General features: G+C 56.1%; 1 protein-coding gene and 1 long non-coding RNA gene across 4 annotated transcripts in view; both read left to right on the top strand.

The window, feature by feature from the left end:
* Window positions 1-3,823, top strand: part of LOC140601748 (uncharacterized) — a 53,853-nt gene extending 50,030 nt beyond the window's left edge. For 2 of the 3 annotated variants that reach the window (XR_012004802.1, XR_012004805.1), the window contains exon 5: window positions 2,801-3,823. This is a non-coding gene — a long non-coding RNA (uncharacterized lncRNA). The remainder of the gene's footprint in view (window positions 1-2,800) is intronic. The other variant, XR_012004803.1, reaches the window with a different exon arrangement.
* Window positions 3,824-6,790: 2,967 nt separating this feature from the next.
* On the top strand, window positions 6,791-8,662 carry KCNF1 (potassium voltage-gated channel modifier subfamily F member 1). Its single transcript, XM_072771088.1, has one exon. It carries the CDS (start codon window positions 6,826-6,828, stop codon window positions 8,326-8,328), a length of 1,503 nt encoding a protein of 500 aa, XP_072627189.1. The 5' UTR covers window positions 6,791-6,825; the 3' UTR covers window positions 8,329-8,662.
* The last annotated feature ends 11,250 nt before the right edge of the window (window positions 8,663-19,912 follow it).

Genomic DNA, 19,912 nt, shown 5'->3' with positions numbered 1-19,912 from the left:
TTGTTTTTAAAAGAGTTTTCAGGGTGCCTGGGTGGTTAAGCTTCTAACCAGTGATTTCAGCTAAAGTTTTGATCTCATGGGTCATGGGATTGAGCCCATGTTCAGCTTTGCACTCAGTAGGGAGACTGCTTGGGATTCACCTTTGCCCTCTCCCCTCCCCTCTCCCCCTCTGCCTCTCCTACCCCCTCCTGTGCTTTCTATTTTTCTCTAAAATAAATAAATGCATCTTTTTTTTTAAAAAAAAAGAATTATCTTCTTTTATACTCTCAGTGTACTTGAAAAGCAAGTTCAAAAGCAAACAGCGTCCATCCCTCTTCTGGTGAATGCTCTACTCTGAACTGGTGGGGACTGAAGCTTGAGAGTCCTCCCATCGTCTGTCTTCTAAATGTACTTTTTCTTTTAAGAAAGTCAAAGCAACTGAATCTCAGGCCCAGAGGGGGTACTACCTGCCAGCCTCTAGGGCAGCTGTACTCATCCAGCATCTCTGACATCTTCATACATATCTGGGACGTGAGCTGGACTTGTCATGTGCACAGTCCTCCCACTCTCGACCTGAGCCGGATGAGTCACAGTGAATGGAGCCAGGGAGGCGGACGTGTGTGGGCGCAAAGGCACATGCCCACAGCGGGACCGGCATCCAAGAAGTCCAAGTCCCCACCTTCTTCCCCCCTTTGCCTTCACATGTTAAGCATCTTTCAGTTCATAAAGCCTGTTCACACCCATTGTTTTACTTGTTCCTTATAAAGTCTAGCACTTAGGAAGGAAAGGTCACTAGTTCCATTTTGCAGATGAAAAAACCAAGGCATAGAAAAGAAAAAAAAAAAAAACAGCTCAGGAGCCAAGGCAAAACTGACATTTCCTGATGGTTTACATCATTCTCTCCGCTACCCCTGTTCTTGATCCAACAGCCCTCCCACTCAGCCGACCTCCTGCCCTGGACTCCCAGGGACACTTTATTCAGACAGGAGGAGTCAGGAGGCTTCTGGTCAATCAATTCTTCGGGCCCCAGGGGTAGCTTGCTGCACTGATAGGTACACAGCCAATAATGAAATGTAAATTTCCAGTAGAGTACAGAAGTAAATCCTAATGAAAGGTATTATTAGATTCAGCAAAACACAAAGAAATTTTAACTGAGCAGAACTGATTATTCCATAAAAAAGGAGTAGATTACAGCTTGCATCATTCGTTGTCTAGACAAATCACTTAGATACACATGTGCTGGTTTTAATTAGCGCCGTGGAAATGGAGCATTCCATAGCCCAAAATGTTATTGTTCAACAAATAAAAAAAATACATATTTAATAAAGAAAGCTACGGTTCAAACAATCACTCCTCATAATGTCTAAATAGGCTGTGGGTTTTTTTTCTCCATCCCTATTTAAATGAAAAGCCTGCGTGAGTCAAAATTGCTGCCGCTGCTTCTTGGGCCTAATGGAAGGTTTTGTGTGCCCCATCCCCCCAATATCATGAAATGTACAATTCTAATAGAAGTCAAATGCAGGACTGAATATACCACAGCATGACACTTTCTATTTTTAGCCAAAAAGTCCAGACTTTTTCCCCTGGTTTGATACTTCAGGAAATTCTTGATGGATCTAGCCTCCTGCTCAAGTTTCTACACATCAGTGACCCTTGATGAGAAGACAGCCTACAGAACTTTTTTTTTTTTTTAACCTATGGCCTTCCAGTCTAACCCTCCACAAAAATTCAGACAGGGTCTAGAGATTCAATGAGGAAGAATCTGTGCCTGGAGCTGTGGAGATGGGGGAGGTCTAGGGAAGACATGTCAGGTGTGAGAGAGGAGGAAGCGTGCCTTAGTCTGCTTGTGCTGCTGTAACAAAACCCTTCTGGCAGCTGGAAGTCCAAGATGAACGTCCTGTTTCCGTTTCTGGTGAGGACTCCCTTCCTGGCTTGCTGATGGCCACCTTTGTGCTCCGTCTTTGCCTCGTTTTCCTCTGTGTGTGTGTGCAGAGGGAGGGAGGACTCTGGTATCTTTTCCTAAAAGGACAGGAATCCTATTAGATCATGTTTTTGACCCTAATTATACCCTGAATGGCCCCATCTCTAAATACAGTCACATTGGGGGTTAAGGTTTCAACATATGAGTTTGAGGGGCAGGGGGACACAATTCAGCCCCTGGTGGAGGTGGTGGTACAGACCTGGAGAAAGTACCCAGAGGGGAGGAATCCACAAACATGACCTGTGAGTGCTTCTCAGGCCAGGTGGGTAGAGAGGGCCCTCGGGGGGTGGTGGGTGCATGAAGCTTGGAGGGGTGGCAAGGGAGAGGATTCTGTGTTCAGGCCTGTTGGCAGCCAAGGCTCTGAAGCTTGTGAGCCTTTGGGAAAGAGGCTAAGAGGCTGGGGCATGGGGTTTGCTGGTGTGGAGGGGTGAGTGCATGAAGCCTTCTGCTCTCCTCTCTCAGATCCTGGGACCGCTCCCCACAGGGCAGGGTTTGGGGGCCCACTTCTAAGTTCTGGCTTCAGATGGCTTCAGTGCCTCCAGGAGGGGTCCTCCTCCCTGGCCCTGACCTGTGATTTGTCTCTCTCTCATGCACCTGCGGTCAGTGGACACCTGCTCTGCCGTGGGCTGCTGGGAAACATTTTCTCTACTCTATACTGTATCCTGTACTCCCGTTTTTTTTTTTTTTTTTTTTTTTTTTTTACCATGTTGATGTACTCCGATGTTTTCTATACTATCTCAATAAAAATGCTGGTTGGTAGTAAATTAATTGCATTACTAATCAACTATTGAATGGTGACCTGAGCTCCGAAAAACTGACTTTTGTCCAAATTCCTTACAGAATCTGCGTGGCTCTGTGTGGTCTGTTTCCAGCTTCATCCATCAGTACCAGCCCACCTCCAAAAGACAGGTCTTCCTCTGCACAGACCACTCCCTCCCAGGTGAGACAGGCATGCCAGGGGAGGGCCTCAGACCTCAGGGGCCAAATCCAGCCCAGGCTCTTCCAGAGTGCTGAGTCTGCAGCCCTGCAGGGCTGGCCAGGTATCTGGAAACACCTGTATTCTGGCAGCGCCTTGAACCTAGAGACCACTCTGGGAGGTGGCTGGGGGCCCTCTACCTGCCTGGGGGGATCACCGTCACACACCCCACATGCCCACCTAAGTCAGGCAAAGGCCCTAAGCAAATGCAGCCTCTTTCTCTTCCAACCTCTTCCCAAGATTTTGGGGGTCCCATCCACGCCCCCTGTAGGGGAAATTCAAGAACCACCACTCCTTCCGCATATCTCTCAGCTATACCGATTACTGCAAACTAATTATTAGCTTCAAAAAACATATTTTCTACTAGAGCATGAACCCAGCTCCCACACCCAGGGCAGAGAGTGTGTGTGTGAGCTTTCCATTGGAGCTCGATAAATATTTGAATAAATAAAGGGCTGCTCTAAAGCCCATTAAGCTTCCACCAAGATGCAATTTGAACATAACCCGGAGGTTAACTAGGGAGCAACCGAGAAAGGCAGGAATATGAGTCGGGATTGGAACACAGATACGGGGTGTGTGTAGAAGGGAGGGTGCTGTATTACACACATGGTACAGAAATTTAGCCCTTGCACCAGGCAGGCCTCACATCACATCTCAGCTCCATCATTACCAGTTGTATGACCAGAACATGCTAAGTGAGGCGTGTGGGCTGTGACAGGCTGTGGGGGTTCCGACCCCCAACTTTGCACCTGCCGGCTGAGTGATCTTGATGGATTACCTGACACCTTATTCCTTCGGAGAGTCGCATATGGGAGTTAAATGAGCAAAGTGCAAAGCGCTCAGAAAGTACTTGGCTCATGGCACGCTTAAAATAAATATTATTATTACTCAACCTTTCTGAATTTCAATTTCTTACTCTGTAGTAACAGGTTGCAGGCTGATTTTTAAATGGAAAGGAAATAAATTTGTAAAAAGAAATTTCACCAAACAAGACTCATTTTGCGTGAGGTATTCTCGTACGTTCATTTTTATACCAGCTCATTAAAGAAAAAGACGAGTGCCCAGCAGACTGATTTCATGATCCATTCATGGATAGAAATTTAAGATTAAAAATCCCAGCCTACAGAATGTGCATGTGTGTGTGTGTGTGTGTAAATTTTAGCTCCGGTATAGTTAACATAACTGGTGTTCTGTTAGTTTTTGGCATACAATATAGTGATTTGACAATTCTGTACATCACTCAGCGCTCATTAAGGAAAGTGTCCTTTTATCCATCTCCTATTTCCCCCATCTCCCCATCCGCCTCCTCTCTGGTAACCATCAGTTTGTTCTCTATAGTTAGGAGCCTGTTTTTTTGTTGATCTCTTTTTTCTCTTTGTTCATTTGTTTTGTTTCTTAAATCCTACACATGAGTGAAGTCACATGGTTTTTCACTTACGCTCTACCTCCATCCATGTTGTTGCGAATGGCAAGATTTGATTCTTTTTTATGGCTGAATAATATTCCATTGTATAGATATACCACATCTTCTTTATCCATTCATCAGTCAATGGACACTCAGGCTGCTTCCATAATTTGGCTATGGTTATCAACACTGCTTTACCCATAGGGGTGTGTGTATCTTTTTTAAAGTTTGTGTTTCTGTTTTCTTTGGGCAAATACTTAGTAGTAGAATTACTGGATCAGATGATAGTTCTAGTTTTAATTTTTTGAGGACCTTCTACACTGTTTTTCACAGTGGCTACACCACTTTGCATTCCCGCCAATAGTGCACGGGGCTTCCTTTTTCTCCACATCCTCACCAACGCTTGCTGTTTCTTGTGGTTTTGATCTTAGCCATTTGGACAGGTGGGAGGTGATACGTTGTAGTGGTTCTGATTTGCATTTCCCTGATGGTGAGTCTACAGCATACATTTTTAATAGATTTTATTTTTCGGAGCAGTTTTAAGGTCACAGCAAAATTGAGCAGAAAGTACAGAGAGTTCTTGCATACACCTTGCTCGGCACATGCTCAGCTTCCCCCACTATCTATATCCTGCGCCAGGTGGCACATTTGTCACAAGTGATGAACCTACAGCGGCACAGCATTATTGCCCAGAGTCCATAGTTTACATTGGTGTTCAGTCTTGCTGCTGTACATTCTGTGGGTTTGACAAATGTACATGTATCCACCATTACGATATCATCAGAGTAGTTTCACTGCCCTAAAAATCCTCTGTACTTGCCTGGTCACCCCTACCTCTCAAATACTTTTTAAAGGTATTATTTATTTGAGAGAGAGAGAGAGAGAGAGAGAGAGAGAGAGAGAAAGAGAACAAGTGCACAAGCAGGGGGAGCAGCAGAGGGAGAGGGAGAAGCAGGCTCCCAACCAAGCAGGGAGCCCAACGTTGGTCTGGATCCCGGGACCCTGGGATCATGACTTGAGCTGAAGGCAAACGCTTGACCAACTGAGCCACCCAGGGTGCCCCTAGAATATTTTTTTTAAAAAACATAGTCTCCAGGTCACAGATGATGCTCAATAATTTGCAGCGTAGATCATGCTGCAAGCTATTGCAATGGTACAGGCTTATGAGTGGCTGAAAGACAGCTGTGGCCACAAGCCCAGAAGAGAGGGGAGGGTGTGGGAAGGGCCATCGACAGAATGGGGAATGGGGGTGGGGGGTAGGCAGGAGCCCGGGGATGCGAAGGTTCTGGAGGCTAGTGGCAGTGGCGGTGGGCTGCGGAGAAATGGGGAGTGGTGGGCAGCGAGGACTTGGAGGCGGAATTTCAACCTGCTAACGGGGCGTGGATCAGTCGGCCAGGACCGCAGGGAGCTCCGGGGACTCAGTGGTGGCCAGACCGGGCTCTGCGTCCCCGGCACCGTGCGACCTTGGGCGAGTCCCTTCCCTCCTACAGGGGCTGGATCGGGTGTGCTCGCTGCGCGCCCTGGGGCCAAGGCGGAGCAGCGCCGCCCACAGCCCGCAGCGCTGGGGGGCGCAGGGAGCCGTGAGGACCCGGCGGGCGGGATCTGGGGGAGTCTGGGACGAGGGGGGCGGGCGCGCAGGCGGAGCAGCCTCGGAAGGGGCTCCCAGGGGCTCGCGTGCCTGCCGAGCAACAGGCAGCGGTCCCGTCTCCGCGGCGGGGCGAGCAACTTCGCAGCCTGAGCTCCTGGGCCCCGTGGGCCCTGCGCCCGGGGCGGGGGGGGGGGGGGGGGCGGCGGCGGCGGCGGCGGCGGGGCCGGCCCGCCCAAGGGTTAACCCGTTCCCCGCGGCTGCGGCGCGTGCCTTGCAGAATTTCACCAGAAGAGGGTACAGTTGGAAAAGCTCTTGACGTCAGGCTGGAATTCCTATTGTGTTTGGAAACGGCTCGGGCGCAGGCAGCCCAAGTTCGCTCTCCGCGCGCCTCGGCGGGCGGCGTGGGTCCGGCAGCTCCGGGGCTCGTCCCGCGCGCCCCGGGGACCTGCCAGCCGCTGCCCGCGCGCCCCGGGGCGGAGGACCGCTGCCCCCCGACCCCCCCCCCCCCCCCGCGCCCCGCCGCCCCGGGCGTGCCGGAGGCCGAGCCCACGCGGCGGGCGGCGCCGGCCGGGAGCGGGGTGAGCGCCCAGGGCGAGGCCGGCGGCCGCGAGAGCCCCCCGCCGGCGCGCCCCGGAGGCGCCCGCATGCCCGGCCGCAGGAGCCCCGGCGCCGGGTGCATGCCCCCCCCGCGGCGCGCCCCAGCCGCCTGCCGCCCGCTGTGACCCCTCCAGGCAGGCGGGCGCGGGGCCGGCTCCCCCGAGGGCGGCGCGCGGCCGGGCCCCCCGGGACCCCCCGGGCCCCCCGGGCCCCCCGGACCCTCCGGACCCGCGGCGGCGGCGGCGGCGGCGGCGGCGGCGGGGCGCGGAGCCGAGGCTGAGCGGGCGCTCGCCGGGAGCATGGACGCGGCGGGGGAGCGCAGCCTCCCGGAGCCGGGCAGCCGGGGCAGCCGGGGCAGCCGGGGCTCCCGGGCCGGCGACGACATCGAGATCGTGGTCAACGTGGGGGGCGTGCGGCAGGTGCTGTACGGGGACCTGCTCAGCCAGTACCCCGAGACCCGGCTGGCCGAGCTCATGGGCTGCCTGGCGGGGGGCTACGACACCATCTTCTCCCTGTGCGACGACTACGACCCCGGGAAGCGCGAATTCTACTTCGACAGGGACCCGGACGCCTTCAAGTGTGTCATCGAGGTGTACTACTTCGGGGAGGTCCACATGAAGAAGGGCATCTGTCCCATCTGCTTCAAGAACGAGATGGACTTCTGGAAGGTGGACCTCAAGTTCCTGGACGACTGCTGCAAGAGCCACCTGAGCGAGAAGCGCGAGGAGCTGGAGGAGATCGCGCGCCGCGTGCAGCTCATCCTCGACGACCTGGGCGTGGACTCGGCCGAGGGCCGCTGGCGCCGCTGCCAGAAGTGCGTCTGGAAGTTCCTGGAGAAGCCCGAGTCGTCGTGCCCGGCGCGGGTGGTGGCCGTGCTGTCCTTCCTGCTCATCCTCATCTCGTCGGTGGTCATGTGCATGGGCACCATCCCGGAGCTGCAGGTCCTGGACGCCGACGGCAACCGCGTGGAGCACCCGACGCTGGAGAACGTGGAGACGGCGTGCATCGGCTGGTTCACGCTGGAGTACCTGCTGCGCCTCTTCTCCTCGCCCAACAAGCTGCACTTCGCGCTGTCCTTCATGAACATCGTGGACGTGCTGGCCATCCTCCCCTTCTACGTGAGCCTCACGCTCACGCACCTGGGCGCGCGCATGATGGAGCTGACCAACGTGCAGCAGGCGGTGCAAGCCCTGCGCATCATGCGCATCGCCCGCATCTTCAAGCTGGCGCGCCACTCCTCGGGCCTGCAGACCCTCACCTACGCCCTCAAGCGCAGCTTCAAGGAGCTGGGGCTGCTGCTCATGTACCTGGCGGTGGGCATCTTCGTCTTCTCGGCGCTGGGCTACACCATGGAGCAGAGCCACCCCGAGACCCTGTTTAAGAGCATCCCCCAGTCTTTCTGGTGGGCCATCATCACCATGACCACCGTGGGCTACGGGGACATCTACCCCAAGACCACCCTGGGCAAGCTCAACGCGGCCATCAGCTTCCTGTGTGGGGTCATTGCCATCGCCCTGCCCATCCACCCCATCATCAACAACTTCGTCAGGTACTACAACAAGCAGCGGGTCCTGGAGACGGCCGCCAAGCACGAGCTGGAGCTGATGGAGCTCACCTCGAGCAGCGGGGGCGAGGGCAAGGTGGGGTGCTCCCGCAGTGACCTGGACAGCCTCCCGCCCGAGCCCGTGGGGGAGGAGGGGCCGAGCTGGAGCAGCCGGCTGAAGCTCTCCCACAGCGACACCTTCATCCCTCTCCTGACCGAGGAGAAACATCATAGGACCCGGCTCCAGAGTTGCAAGTGACGAGGGTCCTCCGGGCTCGGACGGACTCAGCCAGTGGACGGGACGGATGGTGTGACGGGCCTGTCGGTTGACTTCCTGGGAGGGGCTGTCCTTTGTCCCCTCCACCGTCTCCTGAACAGAACTCTCTGAAGGCCCCCTGGGGCACCTCTGGTGAGGCTGGGTAAGACCCCTTTATGTTGCCAGCTCTCAGGAGCCGGTGGGGACAGAGGGGTGTCCGAGAGTCCCGGGCAGCGTGGGGGTCGGGGGGGATGGAGGCCATGGTCTGGCTTGATGGCAGGAGCCCTCGCCCGGTTCTGTATCTCTTTCAATAAAGCCTCCTGCTCTGTTCATCCCACCTGTGTCGTAGGTTCTGTCACAGGCTGGCTGTCCCCTACCCCCCACCCCTCAGGCACAGCTCAGGCATGCCCTGTGCTAGGCCAGGAGGTAGGTGTGCAGCCCCGGGGGGCTATTTTTAGTTGAGAGCTAATTAAAGGGTTCATACGCAGGGCTCTGCGCGGGGAGCCTTGCCACATTCCAGGAGGCTCTGTGCTGGCGACTCCCGCCTTCTGTTTTCCTTCTGAGGAAAAGCTTGCTCCCAGGAGGGGAAGAGTTCACAGAGCTAGAAGCGCCAAGTGGCGTGGTTACCACTTATTTATCGCCTGTGGGAGGCCCTTTTCTCAACTTCTTTCCGGTCTTTTCAGCAGCCCTGCTAGATGGGTATCCCCATTAGACAGGTGAAGAAACTAAGGCCCAAGACCACACAGAGCAGGGATTCAGTCCCAGGTGTGAAGACCCCAAAGCCCATGCGTTCTCTTTGCTATGAGGCGGCCTTGGAATGGTGGTATGTGCTTGGATCTACAAGGGAGGGGGTCTGTAGACCAGGAGAAGCTCTGAGCTTCCTCAGGTTGGATCTGCCTGTCCTCCAGCTCATCCTTCCATCTAGAACCAGTGCCGAACTGACGTATCGGCTGGATGGACAAACCTGAGTGTGGCCCACCTCCAGCCTGGTCTGAGAACCCGCAGAGGAACAGAGCCAGATCGGCTTGGGTTTGAAGCCCAGGGAGTGAGGGAGATTCTCTGAGGTGTCTTCCAGCTCAAACACTTTTCTCTCCCCCTCCACTCTCTTGGTAGCTGTGTGGTCTCAGGCCCGTTGATGAGCCCCTCTGATCCTCGTTGGGATCATTTGTTAAAGGGGGCTCGTTAGAATCTCTCAGAGAACCATGGTGCTTAGCAGGTGCCTGGCACGTAGTAGCTGCTCAGTAAATGGCAGCCGTGTCTATGACTGTGTGCTGACACGGGGGTGGGACCCACAGCCGTCCACTCTGGCCTCCACGGTCTGGGCTGGGCTTGCATAGCAGCAAGGGTAGGGGACAGGGCACTGCCACACTGTTTGTAGTCAAAAGCAGTCCCCTTGGCACAGGGTTGGTCCCGGCAGGCCCTTCTTTCTGGTTGTCTATCTCCCAGGAACCCCAGAACCCTATTCTTCCTTCCCGTGATGAAGCAGCTGATGCTCAGAGAGGAGCCATGGTAGGGGAATGGGGTAGGTGATCCCCCAGTCTTTCCTCTTCTCTGAGCCCTGGTTTTCCCACATGGATACAGAGGGATGATTTCTCTGGGCTCCTTCCAGGATTTCAAAGCCTAGGATGTGTTGTGTTAGGGACTCCAGGGGGTGGGGAGGCTGCCTTGCGGTAAGGGGCCTTGGAAGGGAGGCCTTGGGAGAGTCAGGGCCGTCTCTGTGGGGTGCAGAGGCCTGAGCCAATTTTGTGTGCCCCTCCCCTGAGTTTCACCAGGGAAATAGTGGGTCAGGTGACCAAAGGAGATAGAGGAAAGAGGTGGGGCTGGGGGTGCGGGACTCTGTGGAGGTGGAGGGGTCAGGAGGAGGGGATTGTTGCTTGGGGTCCTGGTCTGTGTAGACCTTGGCTCAGTGCGGGCTCTGAAACCTAAGTGGAGGAAGAAGTTCCTCCTTGGGGAGAGGCCAGGAGGATCCTGGATTAAGAGGTGCCTTCCCCTTGGTTCATCTGGGGGCCGGGTGGGGAGTATCTTTATAGCTATGAAAGCATCTCAGAGTCCAGCTCATCTACTGGAAGGAGGGGACTGTGTCCAGAGAGAATAAGCGATTTGTCTGAGAAACTTCAAGAATTAGGATTAGACGTTGTCCTGGTGTGGGGCAGGCTGGTTGTGGAGGAGTGGCCAGGCAGCTGTGGGAGGCAGGCGGAGGGGCAGCCCTCTCTCCCTGGGGAATCTTTCCAGGGCACGTTAGAACCGCCTGGGAGCTTTACAAAATCCTGGTGGGCAGCCTGCACCCACACCCGTTACATTTGAATCCTAGGGTGACGCCCAGGCACCAGAATTTTGAAAAACTTTAATGTGCACACGAGTCATCTGGAGATCTTGCTAAAATGCAGACTTTGAGTCAGCAGATCTACCTGGGCCCTTGAAATTCTGCATTTCCAGCAAACTCCCAGATACAGCCGCTGCCTTCCAGGAACCCGGGAGCTGGTCCTGAAGCTACACTTGGAGTATCAAGAGGCCGGAACAGGAGCTGGCAAGCTATGGCCTGGGGCCCAAATGTAGCCTGTCGTTTGTACGGTCCATGAGCTAAGAATGTCTTTTACGTTGTTCAGTGGTTTAAAAAAAATAACCAAAGAAAGAATAACGTTTTGTGACACATGCAAAGTGTCTGAGATTCAAATAAGATCTTAGTAGGACAGAGCCACGCCCATTTCTCAGATCATCTCTGGCTGTTCTCAGCTGCAAGGGCGGAGGTGAGTAGTTGTGAAGGAGATCACATGGCTCTCAGAGCCTAAAATATTTCTCATCCCTGGCCCTCTACAGTGACAGTGCGCCAACCCGGGGCTGTGGGAAATGAGATCTCAATTAGGCCTTGAAGAATGAGTAGGAGCTTTCCTGGAAGCAGAAAGAGCTGTGCAAGCACCAGAAGCATCATGAGCAAAGACCCAGGAGCATGGGGCCCACTTCCGAGGGTGGCGGGAATCGTGTCCCTCTCAGTGTCCTGGTGTGTGTGGGGGTCACATCTGCCTTCCTTTCTTTCCTTCTGAGAATCCCCAGGTCCTGGTTGCCTACGTTGGGTTCTCTGCCAAGCCCAGCCCCTGCTTTGCAAACCTCTGTCCCTCCCTTCCTGGCCTCTCCTCCATAGTGTCTCCAAATCTCGCCTATCCTGGGACCAGAGTCTACACGTCCTCTTCTCTGACGTGGGTGATTCTGACAAACTTCTTGGGGCTTGTTAGTTTCTGAGAAAGAAAGAAAGAGAGAAAGAGAGAAAGAAAGACACATTTCTTGGAATCTCGGAATATCCAAGTTAGAAGGAAACTAGGCACCGTCTAGTCCGGGTCTCCCACCACCACACGGGTGGGAAAATGTGGTACAGCATCCTGCGCACTTGAGTTGGGGGGGTTCCTTAGGATCCTGAAATTCGCAGCTGGATTGAGACCCCCCCCCCCCGCTTCGTTCTCACAATGTTGGGAGCAATGTGCCATCTTGAAAATAGAATTGTGTGTGTAAGTCCGTGTATGTGTGTGTGTGTGTATAAAAACAAATCACGCAGTGAATTAATTATCCTCAGATCAGGTACCTGAGCCCCAGAGAGTAGAAGCAACAGGCTTGGTGGCCGAGGTGGGAACGCCCCTTGGTGCGCCCCTGGTCTGCAGCCCTCCCTTACCCACAGCGCTCCCAGTCTCCATCAGAACCCAGAGCCCCACAGGCCCCCACCTAGTGTTTGTGCCCCGAGCTTCCTAATGGTGCAAGATGCTGTCATCTGATCTCTTGGAAAGCCATCACTCCAGATGGGCTGGTTCTGGTGGTGGGGTGTTTTTTTTTTTAAGGAAAGATTGAGAAGGAAAACACATTTCCTGAGCAAGCAGCTTTGGATCAGATGCTCGGGCCATGCACGGTTCAAGATCCATGTTGGCAGTTGTAGGAGGTGTCTGGAGCATAAAACCTGCCATCTGGGGTCTGGAGGTACCACCTAAAACAATGAAACAAAATACCCAGAAAACGGGGTGGGGGAAGGAAATCTGTGAAAATGGCAAGACCTGGAGTTATTTCACATATACTTCCTGAAAAGCCCTGAGGGGCAGGTAAGACTCCAGCAGTTGCCCGTGGTTTCCGTAACAGGTGCACATTGCCTGGTTGCAAGGGGTCCTGCTAACGGGGGAGCTCTGGCGGCCGACGGTCAGGCCGGGGATGCTTGGGAGGCAGGGGGTCCTTGCCTGCCCCTGGGCCTCCCCCCGGCCCTGCAGGACCATAATGAAACGTCTCCCCGGGCCTCCTGACATCTGGGAAACGAGGGACAGGTGTTTGCAGAGCAGCCTCCTACCTTCCCGCCGCAGACAGCACGGCTCTGTGCACCGCGCTCACAGGGAGGTATCTGGCAGCAGGCTCGTAAGGGGATCTCAGCTGTCCCCCTAATCTGAGGTGGGAGCCCCTCTGAAATGCTTTTCTCCACTCATAGCCACCTAAGACGTTGCTACAGGGATGCTGCGGGTTTCCAAAAGGGAAAGAAATTAAAACAAGGATGAGGGGATGGCGCTCTGTTATGTCACCGTTCCTGATGTGGTCACTGTCCGCCGGCCGGACTTGGAGCCAGGGCTGCCATCATCGTGACTTGATTTCCCTCTCTGGACAACCGGCTGGGAAGGTGTGACACTCGCGTGTCAGGTGCCTGTGGTCACGCAGCTGAAGGCAGGGGAGTGTGGGCGTCTGGCGGAGCGCGGTGGGGTGCCTGCCACCCTGCACAGCAGCGTCTGTCCCCGCCGCTGCCGGCCCTTCCATCGGGCTAGCTGGGAGGGAGAGGGCAGCCCCGCACGGGGGCCTCCCCAGACACAGGTGTGATGCCCGCGGACAAGAGCTTGGCTGGCAAAATGGGACGTGTGCTTGCTATGGTGGCAGCCCAGCTCCACGAGAGGGGGCAGAGGGTCACACACAGGCCAGCTGCTGGCACACCTGTTGGCTCAGTGGTCGCGAGCTGGGCTTGGAAGCCAGGGGCCTTGTCTCTGCCACGTTGGGCTTTGCGTGGCTCCTCGCTGGGTTTGGAGGGCTGGGTCTGACCTGGCCTTGGCCTCGAGGCCTCAGGGGAGGCCCGGCCAGCTCACGGGTGCCCTGCAGCCTCCAGGCGCACTGGCTGCCATCCCTGTCTTGCACCTGAGTGGGTGTGGGAGGTGGGAACCAGAGCCCACGGCACCCCTCCAGCCCCACATAAATAGTGTGGCACTCAAGGCCCTTCAGGCAGACTCAGAGTACCTCTCCAGCCTCATCTCTCACTGTCCCCTCTCCCTCACCCCTCTGTTGCAGCAGAGCCGGAGGCTTCTCGAATCCCAGACACTGGCACCTCTATACTGACTCCTTTGAACGAGGGACTCCTGCCGTTCCTATGGCCCTTGCAACTTTCCACCGTCAGGATTCCACCCCTGCTTCCAGACCAGGCTGAGATGCCCCCTTCCCCCAGCTGACACTGCCCCCTCCCCAGCCCAGAGACGGGCAGCAACTGTTCTGTAGAGACTGGGGAGTCTCACCACTACCCCCTGCACCAGGGGAAAGAGACTGCCCGGGAGTCATGGGGCTCCCAAAAGTCACCAGAACCAGACCTCCAATCCTGTTTCCACATTCACCTCCCTCTTTGTCGGTCCCCCAGCTGCTCCTAGCTACAGGTTTGGGCCAAGTGTCAAAACTGAGGTTTTAGGAATTAGAACCGAAGCTGCCCCCAATCTGCCCATCACATGCACACAGTGTGGCCTGGGCACTAGGGCAGAGCTCAGGGCCTGAGCATCTGAATATGCTTTGCAGACAGTTATTTTCAAACTATGGTTGTCACATCTTCACCTCTTACTTATTTTTTTTTTTAAAGATTTTATTTATTTGACAAGCAGGGGGAGCAGCAGAGGGAAAGGGAGAAGCAGGATCTGTGCTGAGCAGGGAGCCCAACGTGGGGCTCGATCCTGGAACCCTGAGATTGTAACCTGAGTTGAGGGCAGATGCTTAACTGACTGGGCCACCCAGGCACCCCCACGTCTTTACCTTTATGCTTTTTTTTTCATTTTTTATTTATTTTTAAATTTTTTTAAAGATTTTATTTATTCACTTGAGACAGAGAGATACCAAGAAAGAACATGAGGGCAGAGGGAGAGGGAGAAGCAGACTCCCTGCTGAGCAGAGAGCCCGACGTGGGGCTCGATCCCAGGACCCCGGGATCGTGACCTGAGCTGAAGGCAGACGCTCAACCTGTCTGAGCCACCCAGGCAGCCACATCTTAACCTTTTGAAGTTCTCAGCCAGAATGAGGGGTCTACATGCTTCTACTTCTCATAGACCTGGGAGCACATGATAGAAGTGCAAGACTGTGTGTGTGTGTGTGTGTGTGTGTGTGTGTGTGTGTGTGTATGTGTCTGTGCGTGGATGTGTTCTTGTGCAAAAATACATCAGCTCCTGTCTTCTAAACCAAAGGAAGATACGAAGGCTCCCGGCTCACCCCGAGGCCCCGCACTCCCACTCCACCTCTCTGCCTCCCCGAGGACCTGGTTCCCAGCCAACAGAGGCAGGGACTGCAGGCAGATCTAGTGTCCGTCCTCCGGAGCATCAGCACATCCTTCTCCTGGATCAGACAGGCACGGAGCGTGGGTGACAGGGGACCCCAAATGTCCTTCTTAGCCGGCTGCCCAGAGCACAGGCAGGGAGTGGGCAGGCAGAGACAAGTCTCTCCCAATAACCCACTCTGCGCCCAGCACTTGGCACATTCTCCAGAAAAACTGGAGGCTGGGAAAGCTTCAACGCCTCGGCCAATTTCCCACTATCGGCGGCAGAGTGGCTGGGCCTGGACTGGAGCCGCTCCCTGGGGACGCTGCCTTTCCTTGGTGCTGCTGGTTGGGGGACAGTGAGTGACCTGTGCTGTGAGCCCTCGAGGGCAGGTTTGTATCTGGGTCCCAGGTCTATCTCCTGGCACTTAGAGCAGTGCCTGGCACACAGTGGGTGCATCACAAAATAGGAGATGAACTTCTTGTCACCTGCTCTGTGCTTGGCCCCGTGCTGCGAGTGGCCAGACCCCTGGCCAGACCTCGACCTTCTCTTCCTTATGTTCTACAGGGGCCTGTCTTGTCGCTTGGTGGTCGGGGACAGGTCATGAGTTTCCAGTGCAGGGGACGGGGGCTCCCTAACCTGACAATTCCCTGTGGCACCACCTGGGTGTCTACACTTTAACACAATTCTGACACCATCTGCCCAGCGACAGCATCGGATTCCACAGGTGAAGGGCTTGGTCCTATGAGAAGACTCCCTGTCCCAGCTGTGGGTCGGCTGGAAGCTCCAGTGGCCTCCTCTGCCTCAGGATGCCGGTCACAGTTCAGGTTGTCACTGGCTTCTGACCCACTGGCTCTACATCAGAGGTTCCCACGACCCCGTCCTTGGGTTTGATTCATTTGCTAGAGAGGCTCACAGAACCCAGAGAAACACTTTATTTATTAGATTACAGGTTGAGGGATTCCTGGGTGGCTCAGCGGTTTGGCACCTGCCTCTGGCCCAGGGCATGATCCTGGAGACCCGGGATCGAGTCCCGCGTTGGGCTCCCTGCATGGAGCCTGCTTCTCCCTCTGCCTGTGTCTCTGCTTCTCTCTCTCTCTCTCTCTCTCATAAATAAATAAATAAAAATCTTTTAAAAAAAGATTACAGGTTGATTATAAAAGGACATACTTCAAGAACAGCAGGTGGAAGAGATGCGTAGGGCAGGGCACGGGGTAAGGGTGTGGACTTTCCGTGTCCTCTCTGAAACCTACCACTTTCCCCAAACCTCCACGTGTTCACCAATACAAAGGCTCTCAAAACCCTATTGGGGGGGGGTGATGGCGTCATTACACAGGTGTGATTGATTCACTCGTTGGCCATCGGCGAGTGGACTCAACTTCCAGTCCCCCTCCCCTCCCCGGGGTGGGCCTGAATGTGCCAACCTCTGATCATGCGGTTGACTCCGCCAGCAGCTGGCCCTGTCCTCGGTGAGTTCCAAAAGTCACCCCCATACCACAGCAGAGGAATCTTGACTGCTCTCATCACTTCGGGAACCCCAAGGGTTTTAGGAGCCCCGCCAGCCATGGGGATGAAGACCAAATACATATACTCTGATTCTGAATCACAATATCACAGCACCTTGGCTCTGTGGCTGTGCCCCGAGGAGCGCCTGCCCGGCCCAGAGGGGTGCTAGGTGTTTACACCGAATGAGCAAGCGCTTCACCGAATCCTCGCTGAGGAAGTCGGAAGGCGTTTAGGTCAGAAAGCCCTAATGTGGGAGGTACCGTGAGCCTCGGCCCAGTGCGGACAACTCTCCTGATTCTGTTCTCGTGCCCGGCCCCCTGCCCGGCCCCATGCTGGAGGGGCCCTCAGCCTGCCACACACCCGGGGACGTGTCCACAGGGCTGCGTCCACCAGGCCCCGTCCACCGGGCACCCTGTATGGTCCCCGAGACCTTGCTTGCTCCCACGCTCAGGGCCTTCCTGGAGGAAAGCCAGCACCCTCCTGGCCCTACCATGAACAATGAGGGATTTATAGCAGAGTTTCCCAGAGCAGAGCCCGGAGCGAGGCCTGGTGGGTGAAGTGGGTTCCGGCCCAGCGCACAGGCCACGCTGTTTCTGCCGCTCCTCGGGGAAGCCCCACTGCAAAACGGGGGCCTTCACTCGGTTCAGGGAGCCTGTGGGAAGTGGAATCACGTCTGAGAGCTGGGCAGGCGACTCCCTAGACCCTCGTCCCCTCTCTGCTTCCGGTGGGTCTTGAGCTTCGGGTCTGGCTGGGAAGCCACCTTCTTCCCAGAGGATGTTCCGAAGCAGCATTCAGAACACAAGGGGAGCCCCCTGCCACCCTCACTTCCCAAAGCCAGCATCCCCCAGAGAAAACGGCCGCTCAGGGGTCTGGGTCAGGACACCTCGGGGGCCGCAGCTGCATCTCGTGTAGCCCGTTTACTATAAGAGCTCACGAACTTGTCCCCTGCTTCCCGTCGTGGCCCTGAAATCCATTTTTGTGCAACAAAGGGATTTGTCAAAACTGCTGATCCAACAAGTTGTCACCTGGTTTATCCTCCTCCTTCCCCACTCCTCCCCCACCAAGCTCGGCCCTTGAGGTGAGGTCCACGTTCCTTGTCATCCCTTGGAGGCCTCGGGGATGAGGCAGTATGGCTTGCTCCTCTCTCGCTCCTTCTGTTCCACTCTCACACGGGCCATCCAGCAGGATGCTCTGGGCTCCAAGCCACCGGGAAACCGGACCCGTACGGACCTAAACAGTAGGGTGATGCTTTATGCTGAGGGCAGGTGGGCTTCAGGCTTGGCTTGATCCAGGAGCCTGGTTTCCTCTCCCTGCAGCTCTCCTAGCCCTGCTTCCTCATAGGTGGGCCCTATCCTCTGATAGCAGGGTGGCGGCAGCAGGTGTGTGCTCACCTCTACAGGGACAACCAGGAGAAGAGGCGACCAGAATAAAGAGAGCTCTCCCAGAAGATCCCGGCAGATATCCCCTCATCCCCTTTCCAGGGGCCTGAACTGGGTCCTACGCCCATTGTTGGATGTGTTCCTGTAGCCAGGGGAAGGTCGTTTGCCGAGGCCTGGGTTCTGCAGTCCTCGCTGACACGGGCTGGGGCTACTGTGATCAGGCTGGAGTATTCAGGGCCTGTGTCACGTGTATGAACTACTGGCATGTACATGACCTTCGCATGACTCCCTCCCAGGGCCAGGCACCCAAAGGCACAGCTCGCCTCCGTGTCTGCCCCGGGGCCCACCAGGCCTCAGTGAGAGGCCTCCGTGCCCTGCAGGGTTGGCCATTGAGCTTCACAGTCTGGTGACCTGTGGCCGCAGATGGGCCATCTACTGCCAACACCACCAAAGTACAGTGTTGGAGGGAGGGGGGAACACGACAGCAAGAAGCTCCGGTTTGCATTTGGCCAGCTGAGCGGTCACGGGCCCTAGGACCTGTCGTACTCCGCTGGGCAGGCAAAGCCACGTGGAGGGCCATCCAGGCAGGCACGGGCGGATATGTCCTCGTCCACTGTCCCCCACCGTCCCCGGTCTGCCCTCGGTCCTCCCTGGTGGCTGCAGGGGCCCTTCCTAGGCCGCGGCCACGTGCAGCAGGTACCCAAGTGGGGCCCGGGGTCCGTTTTCCGCACTGAGTAGACCAGGCTGCTGCCAGCTGGGCTTATGGTTTCCGGGACATCCTCCCTCCTCCCTGCCTCGTGGGCTTCCAGTCAATTCCATGCTCCAGGGTCGGATACGAGGATCTTGCTGAGCCTGTTTGGTGTGGAAACCCCTCTCTCCTGGCCGTGGGCTCTGTCCCTGCCCCCCCCCCGAGCCTTGGCTCCGCGGCCTCCCCATCCCCGCTGGCCCCCACATGGGCCATCAAAGCCATTCTGTTCTATGGGAAGATACCAGCTCCTCCCAGTCCCCGGGCCTCCCAGACACAGTTGGGGACTGTCCATTAGTGGCCCGTCCCATCTCATCGCTTTCAGCAACCGTCGGCTCTTCTCTGCTGACACGAGCCTCAGGCATGAGTTCGTCCCTAACAAACACCCCTGTGCCTCTCACCGGCCAGAAGTGGGTCATACCCGCGGTTAGGGGACGGCCACGCCCTGGCTGCCATAGGCCTGGGTTCCAGAAAAAATCCCCAGTGGAGGAGGCTTGCAGTAAGGAGGAGGGAGGATGCTGAGCCCAAACCGCCGCGGTGCCCATTACCCTGGAACAGTGGCAACGCCCGGCCCCACCCAACCTTAAAGTCTCTAATGCTCCCTCCTCTTCTGCAGGAACGGGGTAGGATGGCCCCATCTCCACCTGATTACCTCCTGCTCCTTCTACAAGGCACGGCTTCCTGGTCACCTCCTTCGAGAAGCCCTCCCTGATAGCACAGCCTGGGTGCGCTGTTCATCTCTGAGTTCCTTGGCCTCCCTTTAGCAGAGCACCAGCCTCGTCTTGACGCTGGGGCCGAGCCTCCCCTCCTGGCCGTGAGCTCCTCCCTAAGTCACGGAGTTAACAGGAAGCCCACTAAGCATTTAAAGGGGGGTGGGGTTCCGACAATCCCTAGGCCCAGAGCAGCCCAGGCCGGGGCTCAAGTGTCCTTGGAGTGAGTAAGGTAACGAGGAGGTGGGTGAGCAGAGGCTTTGTGGGGAGACCTGGCTGTTTTGGAGCAGGGAAGGATGGGAGCTAGAGCCCTCAGAGGGGGGCGGCCCATGAGGTGTGCACCTGAGCCCAACACCTGAGAGGCTGATGGCAAAGAAAAACGGGTTTTGTCCATGGCTTTGTCAGCAGCCGTGTCGATGGGGGCTGCGCGGCACTGGGCAGGGGGCTGCGCCTGCCCCCGGTGCGACCAGAGCCAGGAAGGATTTGGGAGGCCCCCGTCTGTAGTTCCGGGCCCTGCAGGGAGCCTGACGTGGGACTCGATTCCGGGTCTCCAGGATCACACCCTGGGCCAAAGGCGGCGCTAAGCCGCTGGGCCACCCGGGCTGCCCGCTAACGTTTTATGTAAGACTGTTACCTCCGTATTGGCAAGTGAGACTGGCCTACAGTTTTCTTGTTTTGTGTCATCCTTTTCCCTGAAGAGGCTGGTATCAGGCTTACTTCAGCCTCATAGAGCGAGCT

Source organism: Canis lupus, chromosome 12 (assembly GCF_048164855.1).
Source record: "Canis lupus baileyi chromosome 12, mCanLup2.hap1, whole genome shotgun sequence".
NCBI lineage: Eukaryota > Metazoa > Chordata > Mammalia > Carnivora > Canidae > Canis > Canis lupus.
This window is presented reverse-complemented; position numbering and strand designations above follow the sequence as displayed.